The sequence below is a fragment of the Lepisosteus oculatus genome, chromosome 29, assembly GCF_040954835.1.
Source record: "Lepisosteus oculatus isolate fLepOcu1 chromosome 29, fLepOcu1.hap2, whole genome shotgun sequence".
Classification (NCBI taxonomy): domain Eukaryota; kingdom Metazoa; phylum Chordata; class Actinopteri; order Semionotiformes; family Lepisosteidae; genus Lepisosteus; species Lepisosteus oculatus.
This window is the reverse complement of record NC_090724.1, coordinates 8,901,487-8,920,620: the sequence shown is the minus strand read 5'-3', so window position 1 is coordinate 8,920,620 and position 19,134 is coordinate 8,901,487. Positions and strand designations below refer to the sequence as shown.

At 52.7% G+C, this 19,134-nt stretch overlaps 2 protein-coding genes across 11 annotated transcripts in view; one reads left to right on the top strand and one right to left on the bottom strand.

The window, feature by feature from the left end:
• LOC107079658 (uncharacterized) overlaps positions 1-18,527 on the top strand; it is a 33,035-nt gene extending 14,508 nt beyond the window's left edge. For 4 of the 10 annotated variants that reach the window (XR_011183989.1, XM_069186007.1, XM_069186006.1 and 1 more), the window contains 5 exons: positions 2,742-2,858; positions 3,048-3,119; positions 12,329-12,396; positions 14,480-14,765; positions 14,862-15,627. Coding sequence is in view for 7 of the 10 variants with exons in the window: in XM_069186007.1 (XP_069042108.1) it covers positions 2,742-2,858; positions 3,048-3,119; positions 12,329-12,396; positions 14,480-14,760 (538 nt within the window). In the remaining 3 variants the exon portion in view is untranslated. Of the gene's footprint in view, positions 1-2,741; positions 2,859-3,047; positions 3,349-12,328; positions 12,405-14,479; positions 14,766-14,861; positions 15,628-17,617 lie in introns of those variants that run through there. The other 6 variants (XR_011183988.1, XR_011183991.1, XM_069186008.1 and 3 more) reach the window with 6 other exon arrangements.
• zbtb7a (zinc finger and BTB domain containing 7a) lies at positions 3,433-8,672 on the bottom strand. Its single transcript, XM_015365382.2, has 3 exons — positions 8,164-8,672; positions 6,310-7,202; positions 3,433-4,846 (listed from the first exon to the last, which is right to left on the bottom strand). Exons 1-3 carry the CDS (start codon positions 8,590-8,592, stop codon positions 4,378-4,380), a joined length of 1,791 nt encoding a protein of 596 aa, XP_015220868.2. The 5' UTR covers positions 8,593-8,672; the 3' UTR covers positions 3,433-4,377.
• Positions 18,528-19,134: the final 607 nt, after the last annotated feature.

Sequence of the window (19,134 nt, the reverse complement as noted above, 5' to 3'; positions counted from 1 at the left end):
CCACAGGACGTGGATATTATTTTAGTGCAAACTCTTGCTGTCTCAGCTAAAGCACCATTTCCAGTGCTATCAGGCTTACCCCCGACCCCCCCCCGCCCCGAAACCCCCCTACCCAAAGCACATCCCACCCCCACCCATCCCACACACACAGATCCCTAACCATACTGTAGAGAGAAACACCCACTTAAGAAGCCGTAGCGTCCCCTTTTCAAAGAAAATTACAACAACATAAAAGAAGCTCTATTAACCTACAAAATTAATCGATACTACAGTTACAAAAAAAGAAAAACCTCAAGTAAATTACTTATGATTCCACACAAGTCATTGCATACGTAACAAGGAGGCAGCGCGTCTGGGTGTGGCATTGTTAGGGGTAGCCAGCGCAGTGTACACAGAAATGTACACACACACACACACAGCTGATACTGTTCGTAAGAAGTGGGCTGGCATTAAGACAGCACCTCGCTTCTTCATCTTAGGTTTAGACAAGCTCGTGTGGCTCGGGTAGCTGCACAGCCAGGCAAAGCTCTCAACCACGAGCTCCTATACCACTTTCCAGGACTACAGCCCACTTCGTGCTCCGTGACACAGCCGATCTCCACTCCCATTGACAGCCGGCCCTGATGTTTCAGTTAGGAAGCTGCATCCGCGAAAGGCAATCAAAAATAGAAATGATGGAGCCTGATGTAAAGCTAATAACAGGAAGATTGTTTGAGTTAAACTTCTTTACAACAAGCCTGTGTTTAAGATGTAATTTTGGGACGGACTGTAGTCCAGTTTTTTCTAATCTGGGTGGAACAGCTACTAATATGTGTGACAACATACATGGAGGATAAGCTCGATGGGTGTATAATTATTCAGCAGTGATGCATAGATCCAAAGCCCAACATAGCTGTGGCTAATTTAGTAACAACAAACCACACTTAATACCGTGTAATTAATTGCAACAGCAATGACCAACTTTGCGCGCTGTTGTTGTTGCTGTTACTCTCTGAAAAGAAATGATGTGCCATGTGTGAAACTGGAACCATAACAGCTGATGCCACGGCTACATGATTACATCACTGGCAGGTTCAGACAGACGGTGAGTCAGTGTGAGCAGCCCACAGGAGCTACCGTGCTCTCGCCTGGCCGCAGGGCAGGGGTGCCGCAATATATTTGACCTGGATGTTATACCCAGCAGAGCTAGAATTGGTGATGTCAGAGCCAGGGTAGAATAGCCTTTCCCATCCCGGACATCTGCCTTGAGTTTATTTCCACCCTGAGCAGCTGATATTAAACTCTAGCAGAAGAAATGCGTATCGTCCCAGATACCGAGAGAAGAGAGCAGTGTCACGAGCACCGGCCATAGAGAGGCGCTTTAGCTGTTCTTGAACGTGGATAAAAGAGCTGTATAATGGAGCTTTGCAGCACAATCTTTTGTGCTTTTCCACAAGCCAGCAATGCAGATGTGTCATCCTTTCACTGTGAAAGAACTACTTTTGCTAGCTCGTGCGAGCTCTTGTGTTCCCCTGTGTTACCTGGGGCTTGTCGGAGCAAAGGAATCTTTTGTAGAAGTTTGCCAGCCCTGCTTGCCCTGCAAACTGTGCCACACTCAGTCTGCTGCCCCTAAGTGCTGAGACCCCGGCGCTGCGTTAAGACATCAATAAGGATGACTCGCATTTCCAATATCGAACTTCAAGTGCAATCAGTTCGGAGGGGATTTTTTTTACAAGTGTTTTTTAGGTCACAAAACCTAACGCGTCCGTTTCTTAAACTGCCTGTTCCCTGTGACATCTCTTCAGGAGATCTGTGTACAATATTTTTTCTTTCTTTTTTTTTTGGCAGCCTGTTGACAGGACTGAAAACTGGAAAAAAAAAACAACAAAATAAAAAGCGTCACCAGTTATGTTTTTAAAGTACCCGTTTCTTTGACAAAAGTGCCCTTTTCAGTAACAAAGTGCATTCAGAACCTGCTTCTTCCTGATAAGGTGCGAAGAGCTGAATCTGGCGCCACAGTTGCTCATGCTGGGGTTGGGCTCCTGTCCCGCACAGTGGGAGACTCTCCACAGGTGCAGAGCACCTTCAGTCTGGGCCACAGCTCTCAATTCATACCAATTAGTCTAAATAAATGAAACTAAATGATGAGGTAAAGATGAGTGGCCCCTAGGACAGTTCTCGTCTATAGCTCCATATGGTGCAGACAGTGCAGGGTTTTGTTTGAACATTTTGCTTTTTTAACCCACATTGGATCCTATCCCAGCCAATGACAGATCTTTGCTTGTGGTGCTTCTTAGAAGCAAGCTGATAGTTGACATTGATCTGGATTTATTTACTCTGCAGTGCTTTTAGAGGCCTTGGTGAACTCCAGAGCCTGGACTGCCCGTGTCCCAGAAGCGTGATTATTAGCGTGTCTGTGGACGTGAAACATTAGTGTTTTCATCAAAGCCGGTGTGGGGCTGTGGGAGGCAGCAGTACGCAGCTGGGCTGCTTCTAGGGTGCATCTCAGCACCCCCGCCGGCCATGGGAGTGACAAAGGCCCCTCACCTGGACAGTCTGGGGTTTTACTCCCGGCTTTCAGAAGGGAGAAACAAAGAGCTCCCTTCAGTTTCATATCATTTCAAAGGGGGGCCGTCCTCTGAAAGGCCTGGGCCAGCTCAGGCCCACAGGGTGGGTTTTAGACTCTGGGAACTGCATTGGAGGTCACGGGCCGATCTAATTCGCTGAAGGAGATCTGATTTGTTTCCGTTATTTTCTACCAGAGGTGGCTGTGTTGGAATACTTCCGAAAAATCTTGGAATGCAAATAACAGTCGTGGTGAACGCGGCCCCTCCCAGCATGGGCAGCTGTGCCCCTGCTTGGCCATACCGGCTGCACAGGTACTTATTGCTTTCTCCATTGCACAGGCTTCTTCAACATCTCATGGTCCCCAGGGCAAAACATTCTCATACCGGCCTCGCTCGCTGATATTTCTCTCTTTCCGTCTTTAAATATACAAAATTATATTCATAGAAGATGTGCAAATTTATAAAAGGTGCTTATCTTATTCTTTTCTACTCTTCTTTCAGACCCACTGCCCTGCCCGTGCCAGCTGATCAGAAAGCCGGCCCCCCTCGTCTGTGTGAAAGCACTGCGCACCAGTGAGTCTCCAGGTGGGATCACTGCTACTCCTCCAGCGCGGGCGAATGAGAAACTGTAGTTTTAGCCACTGGAGTGTCATACACACTTAGTCACCTAATTATGTCACGGGGCTACCATAGACTTACAACTGTGTGACACGCTGAGTGGAAACGTCAGCACTCCCCCTTTAACACTATGGGCTGTTGTGGTGTCCTGCTACTTAAAGGGGCCAACCTTCTGAGCACCTGATATACATTGTAATGTGTCAAGTACCCAAGGCAGTGAATGTAAAAGGAACAAACAACAAAATAATTAAGACAAATCAGAAACAGAATACAACATAGCTGACAGAGATGGGTGGGATTTGAAGGGGAGGTTCAGTGCAATACCCCCTCCTGCTGGAAGGAGGCTGGTAGTGCTTGAGAAACACAGAACCACCCCTGCTAATCCCTGGATTCAGTGGAGTCCCCGCAGTTGTGGATTTGACTCTCACCAAAATAGTTTTTTTTAAAAGAATAAGAGACACTAAACGTGTGTTCTGCCTGGTCCTTTCTGGAATATCTAGCAAAATACTTGCGTCAGCCTTTGCATCAGTGTTTTAAACTGATTTTTTTTTACACGATCGTATATGGAAAATTAAATTGTGACGATAGCTGGCAAGGCGGGTTTTCCTGTGATGGCTGCCTGGGATAAAGCACGTTGGCGGCTGTCAGCGCAATCTGCTGTCTTTCTAGGTGGACAGGAAATTCTGCTGCGGGAGCTCCCCTTTTCTTTTTCGAAATTTTTAAAAGCAGAACGAAACCCGAGAAGCTTTAAAGTGAGCCAGGCCAGCCGTTTCGCTGACCTGCGTGGATTTAGCCAGCTGCCACTTCTTTCTCATTCTCGACAAGGCCGCGCTGGGATCTTTAACGCCCACAGAGCGGACGGGGCTGATAACCACCCTCTCAGCTGCACAGCAGCCCCTACGGAAGAAGGCCACGCGCGCCCTGCGGCTCAGGGGCAGGGGAGCCAGCACGTATTCCGAATTCCCCAGAAAGGAGGAGGCTGCGTGAATCACTTTAACATCCCTTATTCTTTTAATAGACCACCACCCTGGGCTGTGGCCTTCCTGCAAACAAAGCAATGGAAAGAGAAACTTTAGATTAGATTTTGTGACACCCTGATTTGGTTTATAGAAGAGTCTTTTTTTTTTTCTGTTACTCGATCGCATTACCCCGTCCTCCTCTCTCCCGGCGTCCTCCCGCTCTGTCTCTGTCTCGGGGGCAGCGGGCGTCTCAGTCACGGCCCCAGCGGGCCGGCCTGCTGCCGTGGGGTTTCGGCAGCGCCATCTGCAGGGCTCCTGGGCTCCTCCTCCTCCTCCTCCTCCTCCTCTGCTGCCGCCGCCGCCGCCGCCACCGCCGCCGCCTCCAGACGCCGCCTCTCCCTGCTGCTGCGGTGGGGCTGGCAGACGGCGGCGGCGCCCAGCCCGGCGCTCATGGCCTCCAGCAGGGCGGGGTCTCGCACCCGCGGCTTGCGCCCCCGCCGCGAGGGGATGCCGTTGCAGCCGTCCTTCTTGAGGTGGCGGTGCAGGTGGTCGGAGCGCACGAAAGTTTTGAAGCAGCTGGAGCACTGGTAGGGCCGCAGGCCCGTGTGCACGCGCATGTGGTTCTTCAGGTCGTAGTTGTGCGCGAACGCCGCCCCGCACTGCGTGCACAGGTACGGCTTCTCGCCCGTGTGCTTCCGCATGTGAACCTTGAGCTTGTCCTGCCTGCGGAGAGGGGCAGCACAAGAAGAGGCTTCAGCCGGCTGCGGGGCAGGGGGGAGACGGCGACCGCGGCGGAGAGCAGGGAGAGGGACAAACCGGGGGAGAATAGGGAAACCTCTCACAAGCTCACTGCGCCCCAACCTTACAGAAATCAAATACAAAATACGGCCTGAATTCAACTTTCCTCCATGCTTGAAAGGGACAACTTTTCTGCCTCACAGCGCTGGGGCCCCGGGTTCGATTCTGGACCTGGGGTTCTATCTGTGTGGAGTCTGTACGTCCTCCGCAGGTGCACTCCTCCGGGGGCTCCGGTTGCCTCCCACAGCACAGAGACATGCTGGTAGGCGAACTGGCTTCTGGGAGAACTGGCCCTGCTGTGGGTGTGTGAGTGCCCTGCGATGGACTGGCGACCCGCCCAGGGGGTGCCCTGCCTCGCACCCAGTGCTTCCCTGGGACAGACTCCAGCTCGTCCACACGTCTGTGCTGGATAAGTTGTTACTGAAAGTGATGTGATGACTTTAAAAAACATTAAAAGCAGATGAGGCTGCTCACAGCCTCTAGACAACCCCTAGTGCTGTTTGCTAGAGCTCCCCTGGGCACTGAGACAGTCGATAAGGAAGGCCAGCTCTCCCTACACCTGCATGTAACTCCGGCCTCTCCCTTCTCCCTCTATAGCTTATCTCTCTAGCTTATCTCCTAGTGCTCTGCGTAGGCCAGTCTCGAGACAGCTCCATATTGGAGCTCAGGTTGCAAAGTTTCTTTACCATGAGAGGAAAGGCACTGCCACAGCTTGACAAATCAATGCCCTGTGCAAATTGTCCTACTCCATTCCTTTTACCTCAGGTGAACCTTCTAAAAGATACAGGTCATCTTTACAGCTACCTATCCTCCTCAACAGAGTTAATGTTATCATGAAAAAGTCTGCGGCCTCTGAAACAGTTTCCAAGTCACAATTTAAAATCATTTTTCTGCAGATGAAACTACAATCTGCAGTTGTTTTATTGAGTTCTGGTCCATATACGCTATGTGTAACAAGATGTGTCTAAATATCATATTCTTGGAGCGGGGTCTTTGTTTGGACTTTCAATCCAAATTTGTATGTAGAAAATATCTTTAGAGGTTTCAATCCCTGCTTGTTCTCATTAATTTGGGAGGCCTTTCATTTTTATTTCTGCCTCCTTTTGTACTGTAGCTCATCTGAGCAGCTTATTTCCTGAAGCAGAGATCCGTCTGGAGACAGTGGGGTTCCCGAGTGTCCCCAGGCTTAAATGACATCACAGGCACAAGAAGCCTCTTTTTTTTTGTAAGTGCCACATAATTTAGGTTTTTTTGTCACCTAATTGTTTTCTTATACGTCAGTACATGTTGCGAAGTACCGATCAGGCAGACGTGGTGCCGGACCCTGGATCGAGCCGCGCAGGCGACACGCGGACAGGTGCTGCAGGTGCTGCCGGAGGGGGACTCACCTGGTGAAGCGCACTTTGCAGATGGCGCACTCGTAGGGCTTCTCCCCCGTGTGCGTGCGGATGTGCCGCGGCAGCTTCCCCGCGCCCTGGATCACCTTGGAGCAGATCGGACACTTCTGGAACGCCTTCGAGCGCATCTTCTTCTCCCCGCCGGCGCCCCCGGCCGCGCCGCCCGGGCCCCGCTGCGCCCACACGGGCAGGAGGCCCTGCTGGGCGGCCGCCTCCTCGTGCTGCGCGCTGTTGAAGTAGTTGAGGAAAAACTCCACGCCGGGCTCCTCGCCGTCCACCTCCTCCCCGGCCGCCGGCCGCTCCTTCTGCCGCCCGAGGGAGTCCATCATCTGCTGGAGCAGGGCGCTGGCCGACAGCCCGTCCCGCTCCCGGTCCCCCTCCCGCTCCAGCTTCGGCTCCTGCTGGAAGTAAGGCCCGCCGTAGTGTCCGTTCTTAGAGGCGTAAAAGGCCTGGACGGTCCCCCCGCCGTTGCCCCCGGCCTCCATCCAGGCCAGCAGGCCCCCCGCCTCGGCCTGCCCCCCGTCCACCCGGCCCCTGTCCTCGTCCCCGTCCTCCTCCTCCTCCTCCTCGTCTTCCTCCGGGTTCGCGGGCCCGACGGAGGGCGGCTGGCCCAGGGCGAGGCCCAGCGGGGAGTAGTATCCGCTGGGGGCCGGGGCAGCCGGCGTGCCGTTGCTCTCGGCCCCGTTGGGGTTAAAGTGCAGGTAGGGCTGCAGGTCCCTGAGCTCCGGCGTGCTGCAGCTGCTGCTCCAGTGGGACCCGTGGTTCTGGAAGAACTCCAGGTACTCGCGGGCCCGGAGCCGGTTCCCCCTCTCGGCCGGGTCGCTGAGTTCTCCTCCCTCCAGCCTCCCCTGGTCCTCCTCGTCCTGAGGCTGCCTGCTCGCCACCTGCCACAGAACAAGAGCCGGGCGTCACTCACAAGCACTGCGCAGGCGCCTGTCCCAGGGCTTTCGGCCCGGACAGAGGGAGAAGCCAGACTCAGAACAAGCTCCAGTAGAGCAATGTAAAACATGAAGGGAAGGAGGGTTCTCCACTAGTGACTACGGGCATAAAGTAGTGTGGAACATTCCACAGTACATTATCATGTTGCTACGAGTGCTCTTAAACCAGCATCTTTTAATGGAGAGTGCTTCATTCTTTCAGTCTTATGAAGTGGACAGCCCACAAGAATGAAGGGAGTTCATCAACAGGTGGTCCATTTCCAAACCAACCCTTGCGTTCAAAATCACCGCTGCCTCTAGCGCTCGCGGAAACAAGTTTCTGGACAAGAATCACATAAGCTACCATGTCTTCCTCAGAGCCTCCAATCATCCATTCATCCGCCTTCTGAACGCGTCATCCAATTCAGGGTCGCGGGGGAGCCGGAGCCTATCCTGGCAAACAGCGGACGCAAGGCAGGGTACCCCCTGGACGGGACTCCAGTCCGTCGCAGGACAGACACACACAAACACACACACACACCTAGGGCCGATTTTCCCAGGAACCAATTTACCTACCAGTATGTCTTTGGGCTGCGGGAGGAAACCGGAGCGCACGGAGGAAACCCATGCAAACACGGGGAGAACATACAAACTCCACGCAGGCAGCACCCCCGAAATCGAACCCAGGGCCCCAGCTCTGCAAGGCCGCAATGCTACTCACTGCGCCCCCGTGCTGCCCCGTCTCTTATCGTGTTAAAGAGAACTGCCATCTCTCCCCTTCCTGTGGGCTGCCCTTGTTACAGTAGGCTAACTGGCACCACGGGCTCGGGGTGCCGAAGCGCATACACTTGTGGAGGACCCCGGCGAGGGGGCGCAGGGGTGTCCCCGAGAGTGCTGTGTGGCTCTGCGGCAGCAGGAGGCGGCGCACCGGAGGGGAGAGCACTTTGGTGTCCAGCAGGTGCGTGCAGACGTCGCGCACGGGGGAGATCTCCAGCAGGCACGCGGCGCTCAGGATGTCGCCCACGCTGGCGCGGCTCACGGTGAGCGTGGCGGTGTAGGCGAAGTCCAGCAGGGCGGCCAGGGCCTCGGCGCACACGAAGTCGATGGTGTAGACGCTCTGGCGGTCGGCCGCAGCCCCCGAGGTGAAGAGCTTGTGGAAGTAGGAGCTGCAGGCGGCGAGCACGGAGCGGTGGGCAGGGAACTCGCGGCCCTGCGTCACCAGCAGCACGTCGCACAGCAGGCCGCTCAGCCGCTGCTCGTTCAGCCCGCCCAGCATGTCCGCGCTGTGCTCTGGGAACGGGATGCCCACCGGGCCCTCCGCCGCCCCCGCCGCCCCCCCACCGGCGCCCGACGACATCTTCCACCAGCCTGCCGCCGAGCCGCCGATCGCAGCTCCCCGCGCGTCCGTCCTGCTGTCCTGCTGCCCGTCCGCCCGTCCACCTGTCTGAGAGAGAAGCAGGGCTCAGTCAGGGTGAGAGCCTTTCTCCTGCACGCCTCGGAGCGCCGACCCAGGCAAGGCCAGCGGCTCTGTCACCCTGCAGCTCCCAGCTGGCTGCCCACTGGAGCCCAGCAGCTGTGAGCCTGGCCAGTACCTGGAGGGGAGGCTCCTGGGAAAAACTAAGGCTGCTGCTGGAAGAGGTGTCAGTGGGACCAGTAGGGGGCGCTCACCCTGCAGTCTGTGTGGGTCCTAATGCCCCAGTATAGTGACGGGGACACTGTACTGTAAACAGGCGTCGTCCTTCGGATGAGACATAAAACCGAGATCCTGACTCTCTGTGGTCATTAAAAATCCCGGAGTGTCTCTCGAAAAGAGTAGGGGAGTTACCCCAGTGTTCTGGTCAAATGTCTCCCTGCACTTTACCCATCATGGCCTCCTAATAATCCCCATCTCTGAACTGGCTTCATCACTCTGCTCTCCTCCCCACTGAGAGCTGGTGTGTGGGGAGCGGACTGGCGCATCATCCAGGTGGGGGTGGAGGGGATCCCCATTACCTGTAAAGAGCTCTGAGTGGAGTGCCTGGAAAAGTGCTATAGAAGTGCAAGTGAAACTTTTCATTGTGAGTGTGAAGACTCTGTAAGAAGCAGAAACGACAGCGATGCCTTGGTAACAGCAACACGTGTTGGTGCAGGGGCTGGCCTGTGTGTCAACGAGGGCAGTGTTTGATATGTAGGGGCAGGGTCTGCCAAGCATGTACACGTGTACACGTGTGTGTGTTTGTGGGGGAACGAGACATCGCGGCCGTACAGATATACGTTAGTGTGTATGTGCAGATGTCAGTGCAGCGTCGAGGGGTGGGGGTGTTCAGGCAGTGGAAAAACCCCAGTATGACACGATCAGCAGGCTGCAGGGATGGTATTAAAAAGGAGGTTGTCAAGCCGGTCTGAGCCGGTTACCCCACCCTGTGGTCTCTGCCAAGTTTCGGGAAGGCTGTCCGCTCACTCACGTGTGGGGGGAGATTAAAATAATCGACAGCAGCCTGGGGGAGGGGGCCAGCGAACCACCAAGAGGCCTCCACAATTCGCACATCAGAGCAGCAGCGTCTTGCTGGCCAGTCAGCAAGCCAGCAGGCAGCTCAGAGAGCACAGGAAATGGACAGCGGAGCTGCCACCCTGTGTGTGTGCGCTTATACCATGTGCATTAAACACTCAATATATTTCACAAGAACATCTGTAGGCCTGGAGATGTTCTGCATGGTTATTTCTGAAGAGCCCTGCATGTCAAAAAACACCCCTGCCCGCCTGACACGTTCTAAAACTCGATGACATTATGACAGGCTTACGTTCCTCTGTCAGTGATGAGAAACACATTCCGAAAGAAAGCTAAATACAGTATGTGACAATAATGAGTCAACTTCCTGTAGTGTGCAAGACCCTAATGGCGTTTTCTGTCCTCCCCAGCTCTGCATCCATGCTAAACTGCCCCTGCTGGCCTGTCAGTTTGGGGAATGGGCCACAAGGAACCACAGTATACCATATGATCTGAGCAGAATTCATAGATCAACCCTACATTTTAATACATATTTAGTCAAATCTGAACAAGTGCAGGCCAACCATCTGAAAATGAGTCTTTTTTTAATCAAATTGCATATTTATGTTAGCAGAGACATTTTGACACTTATTCCAACTCTTGATGCATTTTCATGGGTCGAGGGCTTGATTAACAATCCTCTGGATTCATTTAATGCAACACACATATGTAAGCTTGAGTTTACCTTTCACGCTCCCAACAAGCTGGGATGTAACTTTGTGCCCTGATGGTTTTCACAAAACACTATTGTCTTCTTCCTTCAGCCCTCTTTAATCTTGAGCAAAAACCCAACAATACAGCCTTTGCTAAAGCTTCCCTGTCTCTTTTGCCCTACGTCTGATAAGACTCGGGGAGGGACGAAGCAGAGTTTTACTATCGGCACCATATTTGAATATGCTGAATCTCACCCGCCGGGACACACCAGGTCTTTCAGGCTGCAAAAGAGCCCTTTCTAGATTTAAAAGGAAAAACACAAGTATAGAACTCCAGTGGAAATGCAGAGATTTCAGGGGTCATTTCTCACAGCTACAGGTCAAAGGGCAGGAGGAGACTTACCAGATAAGACCTCCATTAGAAAAGCAGAAACCTTTCTCTATGTCTGCCCTGCCATGGCGTGATAGCTCTGCGGAGAGCACCAGTAATGCAATACCCTAGCTCTTGCTTTGCATTGGAAGCCTGAATGCTTTTACTGTTCCAGTAGATATTATAAAGCACAGAAATACTATGTAGGAAACAACACCCTGACATAAGCTAAGTATGAAGGGAAACTTCTCCATCGCTCTGTAGAGTGACAGCCAAATTAACCTGACCTCATATCTACCTGTACCTCACTTTTCTTAAGGGTTTTGTTGAGTTTGCTGACCGTAACGGGATGTTAGCCTATCGCAGCTCAGTCAGAGTGGAGACCTCACAGCCTGATGCCTTCTACTTCAGGAGCAAAGGTGCTGTTTTGCAAGTCAAACCAAACCCTTGTCACAGAGACCGAATCTGCGAGACTGCAGCTATAAAGACCTGATTTTGTTTTCAAAACCCGCAAAGCTCTTTGCAACTTTGACCTCCGCTGACCGAAACATCTTAATTTAAGTCTGTGTTTTAGAGCATCTTTCAGCCATATGCTTGAGGATACTAAAGCGAGTAAAAACAGTAACAATGTCTCAAAACCGGCAGCGTCCCTGTCTTTTTCAGTGTCCCGTGATGATTTCTGTATGAAAGCAACCAAGGTAAGGCTGGTCATTTGTCATGGAAGGTCTCCATTGGCCAAGAGAAGAGGAATCGAACCAAGGTGCCTCACGCAGCATGCTGGACTGAGAGCAGCACAGAGAGCAGACTGCGGAGGAGCAGCAGAGGAATGAGCTGCCCCACCCTGTCGTGGGGCCAGGATCAATGCACACAAGCCCCAGCCCTGCGTGAAGCAGCAGGCCTGGTCTGCTCACTGATATAGTCGCTCCCAAGCATTTGTCTCCCAACCACGGCTGAGTCCAGCATTTTATGAGCGCTGACCACCAGACACTCCCTGGCCACATCAGCCGAATCTACTGCGTACAGGCATTGCTTCTGCCAGCCGAGCCTGTTCCTGTGGAGCGAAATAAGGGACCCCTGACACCTGGTTTTGAGAGGCACTGCTGTGCTAAACCCAAAGCGACTGGCTTTGCGAATCAGGTCCAGGCATTAACAGCTCTCTGTGCACAGACTGTTACCTCAAGCCAGTTATAAATCAGAACTTCGACCCACCAGCAGCTGTAAATCACAGACTCGAGTTTTAGTGTTGTGTTTCCTTGGGTGGAATGAAGAAGCCCTTGATGTTATAGGGAGTACAGGGGGCTTGGGCTCAGGCTCAGATTACTGACGAGATCGGGGCTGTATTTAGTGTTAGTTTAGGGGAACAAAGCTCTTTCTCCCAGATTTTCTCTAAGAAGGGACCATCTGGGACAAGGAGTGCTGCACTCTCCTTCCAATGACTGAAACCCTCCCAGTTTATTTTCTGATGTTCAGGCCTTGTGGAAAGGTAGTATCTAGTCTTTTGATCCACTCCGTTTCCTTTCTCTTTCTTTCCATCTCTGTCCAGTTGGGGTTGCTCTCCAGTCCTGTGGCCTCCAGCGCTTCCAGCCCGTGCTGTAGGAAGTGTGCCACCAGGTGAGTCCTCCTTTCCCGCTGGTTCCAGATGTTGTACCTGTGTTGTGCCAGTCGGGTTAGGGCTAGGGCTGGTTTCACCAACCACCAGAGTGGGGAAGAGGGATGCGCTTCATGTTACAATAATGCTCGAGTAAGTGTCAGTGGTAAAGTTGAGTGATACAAGAAAGTACCAGGAAAATTTAAATTTGAAAAAAAAAACAATTTTTGACAAAGCAAAGTCTTTAAAACATTTTTTTAGAAGGAGAAATGAAAAAACCAGAGAAGCGATTTTAAAATGGTCTTTGGGATCTGAGGACCAGCTCCACAGGCTACAGTCTTGGGAGAAGGGGACTGGGAAAGAGGAACAGCAGGCAGCGGGAGGGGCTGTTCTTCCTTGTTCAGATGATGAAGCTCAGGGGTCGAACGAGAGAGGTCAAGGTCAGGTCGGATCGTAGAGGGCCGGTTGCCCATTCCCGTCAGGAGCTGGAATAGGGTGGAAAGGAGTGGAAGGAAGTTCTCTGCAAATCCCAGCGTGGCCGTGGTATTGAAAGGCGCTCTGTGAGTCACCAGGAGAGCGCTCGGGAGGGAGGAAGCCTGATTGGCAGCGTGGTGACGGAGCAGGAAGAGGGAGAGAAACTGATAAAGCTTCCTTTCAGCAGCTGCCCCGCGGCTCTGCCCGCAGCCCAGGTCAGCTCAGGATGCTGCAGGAGCTGCGCTTCCGCTTGCGCGGCTTCTGAAAGCTATTGGACAAGAGCATCCGAAACCGGGGCTAAAAAGCAGTGCGGACGAGACAGAGCAGAGGCTGCCCGATCCCACGGCCTGTGCATCGGTTTGGAATTTGCATTTTGTTTGAACTGACTTCGGGTGACACTCGCAGACCCTGTATTGCCAGTTTCCTTTGACCTCAGTTGCCAAAATATGAAAAAGATATGGCAGACACGTTTAGTTGTTTTGGCCAGTGCTTCTGAATGAAACGGGCTTCCAGTTTTGCACCAGTCCTCTTCGGTCTTGTTGGAGGCTGTCGTTAGGCGGGTTCACAGATGTGCCATGTGTGGGGAGACAAGCTTCCAAATGACAGGCCTGCTTGTCCCGGCCGGACTCCTGCCTGTCTCACTGAGCAGCCCATGTGCGCAAGACTGCTGGTCCAGATCGCCTTCCCTCCCGAGGATGAGGAGCACAATTAAACACCGTCTCTTCTTACTTGGCAAAAGCGCCGGGCAAACAGCGCAATCGGTAATGTGAAGTAATAAAAATAGGGGAAAGCCAGCATTAGCTCTGTGCCCTCATGGCACTTAGAATTCTGCTCTGCTGGTGCCATTCTGCCGATGCTCCGACAGATGCTTCTTTTAAAGACGAGGGAGGAATGTATCCTGTCTGTGTTCGGCAAGCAGGCCTGTAACAGAAACCCCTCTGTTGTCAGCTGATGAACTGGGAGGCAGTCGTGAACTCACTGCAGACCACTCTGACCCGCTTAGCGACTCTGCATCTACAGTAGGTAGGACTGCCAATGGCACATCACCCAATAAGGGAGCTTCTCACAGTGTCACACTACAAGTACAGGAGCTGGCAGAAGCCAGTTAACTGCCTGTGTCACATGTTTTTCTCTGGGGGCCTGACTGCACCTCTCTTTACTTGCACTGTCAAACATTGAGGAGACTGGCTTCAACCAGGAGCTGTTGTGGCTTTAACAGGGAGGCTGATCAGCTGATTCCACACTGTCCAGATTGAAGGTTTTTTCGATTGCAATCCCTGCAAAACGCAGTCTCCTAGCACTGGCTATAATGCAAATTCCACTTCAGGTTCCCCTAATCACTGCATTGCCTTCACCAAGGTCCTGCAACCTCTTCCCCAACTCAAGGAAAAAAGGAGAAACAAAGATAAACACCACTGTTCTGCCCCTCGTGCGCCTGCGAGATGGGAGGTGGGATGCACACCCCACTCCTCCAAACCAGCCGTGGTTACTAACCTCACGCTGAAGTTGCACAGTGTCTGAGACCAGGGTGTTGCACAACGGAGTGGTGCCTAGAATAGGTTTCACAACACTTTTCAGTGGGTCTATTAATGAGATTTACAAGAGCTTAACAACTCCCACTCTTGAGTCCAGCTCACCTCCTGCAGGAGCCTGACTGCACGGCTCTTCTGGTGTGGCGCTCAGCGCACACCTCCCCGCTCCTGGGGGCACAGCGGTGCCCTTCGGCCGAATGCTGCCAGACTGGCCTAGCTCAGCTTCCCGGTGGCACACCCGCTCAGCACAAACACGGCCGCCACCTCTGCTTCGCCAGCTGCACCGACACTTTACCACAGCTCCTGGCCCGGCCCTCCAGCACCTGCTGGGCCCACAGACCTGGTGTCCGCCCACGCGGGCCTGCCCTGCACAACTTGTAGGCCATGTGAGTTTTTTCATCTCTTGCCGTTGCTCAGTATTATGCCCTTATTAGAAACAAACTGGTTTGACAACTGCCACTGTGTAAAAAATATCTTTCAAGGTGGGAATTACTCAGAGAACTGAACCAGCAACACCTAACTGAAAGTGGAAGGGCATTCCAGCGCACACAACAGAATCAGGGCTTTCCTCCCTGCAGCGCAGGTCTGTCACCGGGGGCTGAGGGCAACGCCTGGCATACTCACACACCACAGCTCTCCTGCACAGGATCCTGTACCAGCCCCACCTCTGCTCAAGAGCCGGTCTCTGTACCCGCGTGCTGGACAGTGGTTATAGAGACACGAGCGGCAGTACGCGGTGAGGCGTGGCGCCACGGAGACACGTATCCCAACACTTCCACCACCCCCTCCCCCCAACTCCCTTCCCGAGACAGCACTGGAGTAGCCCTGTGCCAGACTCGGCCCCAGCCACCGACCTGCGGCAGGAGCTACGGTAATCCCCATGCCGTACAGCTGAGCGAAGAGGAGTGTGGGATTGTAGGGCAGACGTGTCCAGGAAACACATCCTTGGAATTGATATTTTTTCTAATCATGCTCACACGCATCCTTGTGCTTCTGTTCAGCCTCTGCAAGCTCTTCAGTCCGAATTACTTTGCTTTTCCACTCCAGCCCTGATTCAGGTATACAAGTTTACATACGAATATATACCACATGGCACTGTTTAGCTGTGGAATTTCCGTTTTTGGGATTACTGGGTTTTATTCTGCTCTCAGAGAGAGAGAATAAAGACATCAAGCCCAGAGTGAGTGTCTCTCTCGGGTCCCTGTGCTAGTTTTCCCTCGCCCTCTCCCTCCCTGGTGCTGTTATTTTGTTGTTCTTGCTGTTGGCTGAACTCCTGCAGCACGAGGAAGTGGTGTGTGTCATCTGTGTGGAGTGTCTGCAGCGTGAGGCTCTTACCAGCCTGGCGAAATGGCCTCCTCTCAGGCCCTGTCGACTGAGCTGCTGCTCGCCTGTCTCTCAGTCTGGGGAGGGCCCTGCTGCTGTGTAGCCTTAAGAGACAGGAAACTTCCAAGCAGCCCTAGTCCAGCAGCCCTGCCTGATCCCACACACCAGACACCTACCCCCAGCCCAGCACCCGGCTCTCTCCTGCTCTTACTGGCCAGCTGGCCTGTCACTCACCACACCTCCCTGGCTGGATAGGCTAGCCACTGTTCCCTTTCCTGTATGTCTGAGGGCAAGGCACCCTGGGATTCGTAGTTCTTCTCTACTATTCCACCTGCTCCAAAGCCCTCCTTGTGGACTACGTGTCCCAGGCTGCCCTCAGCCACTCCAACGTAAGCACCCAGGGCAGAATTATATACTACAGTATGTTGCTAGCAGGATGCCAGGTACTGAAAGTACAGACGAGCCATCAAACAGGCCTCGGTCTCGGAGATAAACACTCCCCTCCGTGCCCTCCCCGAGCTGCAGGAGAACCCTGGGAGCTGTCCTGTGGCTCAGCCTTCCACTGAGGTTTTTCCACAGACTTTGAGATTAAAAACACCCTGACCTAAATTAACGCTGTTTTAGAACCACACGTATCCAGTCTGCACGAAAGATCGGCACACAAAGAAATAAAATAAAACTCAAACTCACCATCTACTGTACTTACTGTACTATACCATACTGTACATAAACATTCGAGGTCATTTCCTAAAAAAATGAAAAAGTAGTTCCTGTTGCCTGCTACTGTACCTTGTCCAGTTTTTTTTTCTTCCTTTCTTTTGGTCTGTTTTCCCTCCCTAGCAAGGAAACTTTAATTTTTATTTTAAAAAAAAGAGAAGAAAAAGTAAAGTCTGAACAGATAAGCCAGCCCTGCACACAGTGACAAAGATAACTTCCTTTACTGAAGAAAAGCCAGACACTAGATCTCAACTCCTGCCTGGCTGCCTGCTTTCCTCCCTCCCTCTCTCTCCCTCCCTCATCCCCCTCTCCTCTGCTCTCCCTGGTCCTCTGTGAGGCGGCGGGCCTTAAAGAGACAGCGGCGCGGCGGGTACGAGCCCTGGCGGCGCGGGCTCACCTGCGAGTGCTGCGCTGCTCCGCTGTGTCGCCGAGCTCTGCTGCTGCGGAGCCTCGCTCGCTCTCCCTCCGGCCCTCTGGAACTGTCTGCTGATCAAAGCCCCGTATGCTCAGCAGCAGAAACAGCAGAACAGCTAAGCTCCCTTCCTGGTTTCTGGAGGGCAAAGAGGTCCCTCCCTTTCTCTCTCTCTCTCTTTCTCTCTCTCTCCCCCTCTCTCTTAAAGACACAGCATTCCCTCTTCCCTTTTTTCTTCTTACTTTTTTGGAGCCAGATGCCTTCTTCGTCAAGTGGAAAAAAGCCCGGCGGCCATCAGGACCAGCTCAAAAAAACAAAACCGCCGAGTGCAAAACAGCGCAGTCTTTTCTCATGCTGAAATTTTCAATTCGAATCGGTTTCTCGTGCCTTTTGCTCAACTAGCAGATGCGTGTGAAAGGCAGGGGCAGCATGGCTGCACTGAGAGCTGATTCCAGCGTGGGACGTCGCTCTCTCTGCCTCGAGTTCTGTCCTTCTCCCCCCCTCTCTCTGCCTCTCTCTCTCTCTCTATTTTCTCTTTCTCCAAGTTTCGAGTCGCACCCACCCATCCCACAGCCTGAGGTCATACTGTCCCACCCCAGGAGCAAGCCCCGGCCCATCCCAGGACACAGGGGGGCTGCCTGCACCTCCCCCTCCCCTCTGCTCCTGAAACCCACGCGCCGCCGGAGGTCCCGGGTCTGACCAACGCCAGCGCCCTCTGATCTTTCGCCGCCCCGCCTTCTCTCTGCTCATTCTTCCTTTTCTTCTGTTTGACTTTCGATCGAGCAGACCCCTGCGCCACAGCGTCAGCATCGAGTAGCCAGGTGAGGGGGACAGAAGTCAAGCGCTCTGCCTAACGTTCACACAACGCACTGCAGAGATGAGGATTGTGGGATTTGTCCTCACACGTTGCGTTTGTGAACTGGCAAAGATATTATTTACGATTAAAGGACAAAAAAATCCGACCTGTGCTTCCAGCACGACGTGTGAAGGGAAGACAGAGGAACCATCCAGTGAGGTTGAGTTTTACCCACTGCCTGCATATGACGCACGAGAAGAGGGGACTCTGTGCCACCCTAAACCCTCAACGTACCACCAGAGACAAGTCTTCAGTTGTCCAGAGACAGAAACAAAGTCTAGGACACCCGGCAAAACCCTTTTGAAAGCACCTTCCAGTCGCCTTCTCCCCTGGGACCAGGAAGGCCGGGGAGATGGCCAGGACTCTCCACACCGAGGCCGCTGTTTAGCGGTCAAGTTGTTAAAACAGGCCAACACCACGTTGCTGTCATCCGTGAGACAGGGGAGAAACTGGTGGTGTTTGCGTCTAAGGACATTTCTGTATTCGTTCAACATGTCTGAAGCATCAATAGTTATATGAATTCAGCCGATTAACATCCCTTTTAAGTGCTATTACTATTATTGTTGCTGTTAATGGGTGAAATACTTAAATGAGAAGCCGTGTGGGGTGAATGATATTTTTCCTGCAGGCTTGACGACACTCACACCTGCTGGATCCATACGGAAGGATCACTGCGGTCACCTGTTACGCCCCACCTGTGCATGTCAGACCCCATATTTGCCAAGCCTTTTCACAGCAGAAGCTTTAACATCTCTTGAAGAAGAAACTAATACAGCGCATCGGCTACACAAATGCAGCATCTCCATTAGCCATCTTTCATCTATACTGCAGAGCAATGAAATCAACCCCTCCCTTCTTCACTAACAGCATTTTCATTAACGAGCACAGAATTGATCCGAAAAGTGATTCTTGTCTCGACACTGGCCTACGCTATTTGCTGGGCGTGGGATGGGCATTTTCCACGATTTATCCACTTGATTAGGACTTTGGTTCACAGAACACCTCGAGATGGTAAACAAAGTGTGGACTATGATAGAAGGTGATACCTATGCAGCCCTTGCACAATCTTTCTGCTCTTCCGATCATGTCGAAACATGTGAGGCCATGCAGTATACCTTATCACTCCCCAAGAGGGCACTGTGGAGCAGAACAGCCATGCACTGTAAGACACAGTGAAAGGCACAGACATGCACACCAGCAGCAGGGGGCAGTACAAGTCAAAAGGCACCTGGCAGAAAGGATACCAAGCCTTATAATATAATAACTCCTCACACTTACATAGAGCTTTTCTAGACACACCTCTCAAAGCGCTTTACAGGTAATGGGGATCCCCTCCACCACCACTGTTTACCCCCACCTGTATGATGCGCCAGCTCACAGTGGGGAGGAGAGCAGAGGGATGAAGCCAGTTCAGAGATTTGGATTATTAGGAGGCCATGATGGGTAA